General features: G+C 49.8%; 1 protein-coding gene and 1 non-coding gene across 2 annotated transcripts; both read right to left on the reverse strand.

The window, feature by feature from the left end:
- On the reverse strand, positions 1 to 72 carry TRNAT-GGU (transfer RNA threonine (anticodon GGU)). Its single transcript has one exon. It is a non-coding gene; the product is annotated as a tRNA-Thr (tRNA).
- Positions 73 to 1143: 1071 nt separating this feature from the next.
- On the reverse strand, positions 1144 to 1317 carry LOC132588884 (cortexin domain-containing 1 protein-like). The gene has a single exon (XM_060261346.1). The coding sequence runs from the start codon at positions 1315 to 1317 to the stop codon at positions 1144 to 1146; it is 174 nt and encodes a 57-aa protein (XP_060117329.1).
- Between the last annotated feature and the right edge of the window lie 4890 nt (positions 1318 to 6207).

A 6207-nucleotide genomic window follows, 5' to 3' on the forward strand; every position in this document is an offset into this window, starting at 1 on the left:
TGGAGATGCCAGGGATTGAACCTGGGACCTTCTGCTTACCAAGCAGATGCTCTACCACTGAGCCACAGCCCCATTCATGGCTCTCCAGGGTCTCAAGCTGAGGTTTTCCACGCCTACTTGCCTGGACCCTTTTTCGTTGGAGATGCCGGGGATTGAACCTGGGACCTCCTGCCTACCAAGCAGATGCTCTACCACTGAGCCACCATCCCTCCCCTCTTGAACTGATGTTGGGCACTCAGAAGGCTAGCGACAAGAAGAGTCTCTCTCCCTGCCCCCGTCTGCTCTGCACGCTGTGTTAGGGGAGGGGAGAGAAGAAACGAAAAGACCAGCCACAAGGCAACTTCGTGTTCAGGGTGGTGGTGAACAAAGGGGACAGATGGAGAGGCCATCCGATGGAGGGGCCACACAGTTGCAAGGGGGGTTCCTGCCCCCCCCCCGGACCCCTCTGTAGCCTCGGGTCTGCCTAAGTGTCTCAGAGTTTCAAAGCTAAGCAGGGTCAACCGTAGTCAGAGCTTGTATGGAAGACCACCTAGGAAGACAAGGGCTGCTATGAACATCTGAAGCTGCCTTCTACTGAATCAGACCCTCCTGGGTCCATCAAAGTCAGTCTTGTCTACTCAGACTGGCAGCGGCTCTCCAGGGTCTCAAGCTGAGGTTTTTCACGCCTATTTGCCCGAACCCTTTTGAGTTGGAGATGCCGGGGATCGAACCTGGGACCTCCTGCTTACCTAGCAGATGCTCTACCACTGAGCCACCGTCCCTCCCCTAACTGGCAGCGGCTCTCCAGGGTCTCAAGCTGAGGTTTTCCACGCGTACTTGCATGGACCCTTTTTAGTTGGAGATGCTGGGGATTGAACCTGGGACCTCCTGCTTACCAAGCAGATGCTCTACCACTGAGCCACTGTCCCTCCCCAAAATGAAGAGGAAGAGAAAGGCAAAGTCCCTCTGCTCCTTTTCTGGCTGGAACACCTTCTGCACCCCTGTGGCTCCTCAGTGGCTCATCTCTCTTTCTCAACTTTGCAGAGGGTTGAGAGAATAGTCCTGAACTTGGGCAAAGAGGAGGTGGCTCGCGAGCGGACGGGCAAGGTCTCCGGAGTGGGAAAGTCCCTCGTCCCTCCGTTCGCTCCACCAAAGAGGGACACCTCAATTGATCTGCTCTTCCTCCCAGGTAGAGGTGGGGATGGCGGTGTAGGGATCCACGATCAGATTGGCGCACCGCACGATCATGAGCATAAGGAAGAAGGACATGAGGGCCACGAAGCCGATGCAGATCCCTTTGTCCACGTCGATAAAGGTGGGCGGGGTTGGGTTTTCCATGGGCCTTCCGGTCACTCAGGATTCCATCGCCTGCAGAGAAAAATATAGGAGTACACCTGTTACTCTGACCAGGCTTGGAAATCGTGTCAACGCTACAAAAACAATACAAATGTAAATTACAAGATGAGGCAAGCAATGATAAGGCAAAACGTCAAGTGCTGTCAGTTCTCCTGCAGATTACTGCACCTTGTGGCTTTTGGAGGAGTCTTTTAAAACGCATGAAAACATCTGCAATACAAGTTTGAAACGCCTGTAAAGAAATGACCGGATCCGAACAAGTTTTGAGAAAAACGTTGCAGCAGCAGTGCCAGAACTCATCTCACCGAAACAAATGTAGATGCTTCGGGCAGCAACAATGCAAAACGGTTGTGAGAAGAAGAAGAAGAAGAAGGAGGAGAAGGAGGAGGAGGAGGAGGAGGAGGAGGAGGAGGAGGAGGAGGAGGAGAAGGAGAAGGAGAAGGAGAAGGAGAAGGAGAAGGAGAAGGAGAAGGAGAAGGAGAAGGAGAAGGAGAAGGAGAAGGAGAAGAAGAAGAAGATATTGGATTTATATCCCGCCCTCCACTCCGAAGAGTCTCAGAGCGGCTCACAATCTCCTTTCCCTTCCTCCCCTACAACAGACACCCTGTGAGGTGGGTGGGGCTGGAGAGGGCTCTCACAGCAGCTGCCCTTTCAAGGACAACCTCTGCCAGAGCTATGGCTGACCCAAGGCCATGCTAGCAGGTGCAAGCAGAGGAGTGGGGAATCAACCCCGGTTCTCCCAGATAAGAGTCCACACACTTAACCACTACACCAAACAGGCTCTCCACACCAAACTAGGTAATGTAAAAGGTGAGTTTCCAATGCGGTGATAGAGAGTCACAAACTTGTCGGTGTGAAAACGCCCATGGTAGGATCATACTTACAGCAACAGACAGAATGTATCATCCCCCACAGTGTAGACCGCAGGCCCTCTCACTTTACTAGAGCATCTCATTACAGTACACCCCTATAACCTGTGTTAAAAGAGCTCTCCTTCTGAATAATTCAGTTTTGCATAGTCTGCACAAAACTAGAAGAGGTGAAGCCCCCTGATAGGGTTGCCAGCTCTGGGTTAGGAATCACCTGGAGATTTTGGGGGTGGAGCTCAACGGAGTATAATACTATAGAATTCACCCTCCAAAGCAGTAATTTTCTCCTGGGAGACTGACCTTGGTCACTTGGAGTTAAACTGTAATAGTGGGAAGATCTCCAGGTGCTACCTGGAGGTTGGCAAACTGACCTCAGTTAGGTCCCTCCTCCCCTCTCTGGCATAAAGAGCCAGTTTGGTGTGGAGAGCCAGTCTGGTGTAGTGGTTAAGTGTGCGAACTCTTATCTGGGAGAACCGGGTTTGATTCCCCACTCCTTCATTTGCACCTGCTGGCATGGCCTTGGGTCAGCCATAGCTCTGGCAGAGGTTGTCCTTGAAAGGGCAGCTGCTGGGAGAGCCCTCTCCAGCCCCACCCACCTCACAGGGTGTCTGTTGTGGGGGAGGAAGGGAAAGGAGATTGTGAGCCGCTCTGAGACTCTTCAGAGTGGAGGACGGGATATAAATCCAATACCTTCTTCTTCTTCTTCCTGTTTTGCACCCTGATCTTGAGGCTGCAGTGCAGAACTCTGTGAAAATTCCTTGTGCGTGAGCTGCAGCAAATAAATTCTACACCATGGGGGGCCAAACTGTGCTTGGGAGCCATGTGTGGTTCTTTCAAACTTACCGTGTGGCTCTCAAAGCCCCCACGGCTGTGTTGGCCGGCTTGGAGAAGGTATTCAGCTTGGAGAAGGTATTTCTCTCTTTAAATTACTTCTCCAAGCCAAGCCAGTCAGCAGCTTGGAAAAAGCATTTAAAGTTAAAGTTGCTTTCTTTCCACCTCCACAATCTTCCTTCCTTCCTTCCTTCCTTCCTTCCTTCCTTCCTTCCTTCCTTCCTTACATAAGAGAAGCCATGTTGGATCAGGCCAACGGCCCATCAAGTCCAACACTCTGTGTCACACAGTGGCCAAAAATTTTATATACACACATACACTGTGGCTAATAGCCACTGATGGACCTGTGCTCCATATTTTTATCTAAACCCTTCTTGAAGGTGGCTATACTTGTGGCCGCCACCACCTCCTGTGGCAGTGAATTCCACATGTTAATCACCCTTTGGGTGAAGAAGTACTTCCTTTTATCCGTTTTAACCTGTCTGCTCAGCAATTTCATCGAATGCCCACGAGTTCTTGTATTGTGAGAAAGGGAGAAAAGTACTTCTTTCTCTACTTTCTCCATCCCAAGCATTATCTTGTAAACCTCTATCATGTCACCCCCGCAGTCGACGTTTCTCCAAGCTAAAGAGTCCCAAGCGTTTCAACCTTTCTTCATAGGGAAAGTGCTCCAGCCCTTTAATCATTCTAGTTGCTCTTCTCTGGACTTTCTCCAATGCTATAATATCCTTTTTGAGGTGCGGCGACCAGAACTGCACACAGTACTCCAAATGAGACCGCACCATCGATTTATACAGGGGCATTATGATACTGGCTGATTTGTTTTCAATTCCCTTCCTAATAATTCCCAGCATGGCGTTGGCCTTTTTTATTGCAAACGCACACTGTCTTGACATTTTCAGTGAGTTATCTACCACGACCCCAAGATCTCTCTCTTGGTCAGTCTCTGCCAGTTCACAACCCATCAACTTGTATTTGTAGCTGGGATTCTTGGCCCCAATGTGCATTACTTTGCACTTGGCCACATTGAACCGCATCTGCCACGTTGACGCCCACTCACCCAGCCTCAACAGATCCCTTTGGAGTTCCTCACAATCCTCTCTGGTTCTCACCACCCTGAACAATTTAGTGTCATCCGCAAACTTGGCCACTTCACTGCTCACTCCCAACTCTAAATCATTTATGAACAAGTTAAAGAGCATGGGACCCAGTACCGAGCCCTGCGGCACCCCACTGCTTACCGTCCTCCACTGCGAAGACTGCCCATTTATACTCACTCTCTGCTTCCTATTCCTTCCTTCCTTCCTTCCTTCCTTCCTTCCTTCCTTCCTTCCTTCCTTCCTTCCTTCCTTCCTTCCTTCCTTCCTTCCTTCCTTCCTTCCTCCCTGCCTCCCTCCCTTCCTCCCTTCCCCTTCCCCTTCCCTCCCTCCTTTCTTCTCTCCCTCCTTCCTTCCATCTGATTTTTAGTCTATGTGGCTCTTATGTTAAGCAAGTTTGCCCAGCCCTGTCCTACACCAAGGATTTTTCAGAAAGGGACTGAAAATCCAAAGGCCATTGTCCTGCACAGTTCTATGCTGTGGCTCTATTTGGAGTGCCATCGTTAGTCCTGGCCACAGTGTCCCAACACAGAGACAGAGAATGTGCTGAAAAGAGCAAGCCCAAATGATCTCGAAGCTGGTGCACCTGCTCTAGAGTTGCAACTAGAAATTCACTTTTTGCTATAAAAAACAAAACAAAACAGAGCCCATTTGAGCATGGAACATCACCATGGAGGGAGGGAGGGAGGGCTCTTGCCTCCCCTCCCAGACATTTTCCTGCAACAAAATGGGGGGGGGGAGTTATTTCCCTGTTTGGGGGGCTGCATGTACATAGAATACTCCAGGTGGAACTGTAAAAACAGGGAAACAATGCATGAGAACATAAGAGAAGCCAAGTTGGATCAGGCCAATGGGCCATCAATTTAACACTCTGGGTCACTCAAGGGCCAACCCCCCCCCCCCCCCCCAATGCCATCAGGAGGTTCAAAAGTGGGGCTAGAAGCCCTTCCATTTTTCCTTCCCCAAGCACCAAGAATACAGTGCACTGTGTCACACAGTGGCCAATATGTGTGTGTGTATACACACACACATATATATACTGTGGCTAATAGCCACTGATGGACCTCTGCTCCATATTTTTATCTAACCCCCTCTTGAAGCTGGCTATGCTTGTAGCTGCCACCACCTCCTGTGGCAGTGAATTCCACATGTTAATCACCCTTTGAGTGAAGAAGGACTTCTTTTTAACTGTTTTAACCTGTCTGCTCAGCATTTTCATTGAATGCCCACAAGTTCTTGTATTGTGAGAAAGGGAGAAAAGGACTCCTTTCTCTACTTTCTCCATCCCGTGCATAATCTTGTAAACCTCTATCATGTCACCCCGCAGTCGACGTTTCTCCAAGCTAAAGAGCCCCAAGCGTTTTAACCTTTCTTCATAGGGAAAGTGTTCCAACCCTTTAATCATTCTAGTTGCCCTTTAATTCCTCTCTCCCCCACAGAGGCTTCAGCACAGGAAAACAGCTGCAGCAGCTTTCAAGTCCAAATTACGCTCTGCTTTATTTTTTAAAAACAGCCCACACCTGCAGCCTGGTTAGTCAGAGTCCAGATGGGGACTGGAGGAGCCAGAGCGTGGCCTGTAATCTGGGAGAACCAGGTTTGATTCCGCACTCCTCCACATTCACTTGCTGGAGCGACCTTGGGTCAGTCGCAAGTTCTCTCAGAGCCATTCCCTCAAGAGCAGTTCTCTGAGAGCTCTCTCAGCCACACCTCCCCAGGATCCACACCCCCCTCCACATCTCCAGGAATTTCTCAACCCAGAGTTGGCAGCCCTAGGATATGTCAGAAATACGTGTGGATCATTTATTCAGAGGACTTCATATAAATGAGAACGAAGGAGATAAAAGATGGAGAGCTCAATCTGGCATGTTGGCTCGATGGAAATGCTATGATTGGAGGCAAGGATGTCGCCCTCCAGGTGGGACTTGGCCAACGGCATGCTGGGAATTATTAGGAAGGGAATTGAAAACAAATCAGCCAGTATCATAATGCCCCTGTATAAATCGATGGTGCGGCCTCATTTGGAGTACTGTGTGCAGTTCTGGTCGCCGCACCTCAAAAAGGATATTATAGCATTG

This window comes from Heteronotia binoei, chromosome 1 (assembly GCF_032191835.1).
Source record: "Heteronotia binoei isolate CCM8104 ecotype False Entrance Well chromosome 1, APGP_CSIRO_Hbin_v1, whole genome shotgun sequence".
Taxonomy (NCBI): domain Eukaryota; kingdom Metazoa; phylum Chordata; class Lepidosauria; order Squamata; family Gekkonidae; genus Heteronotia; species Heteronotia binoei.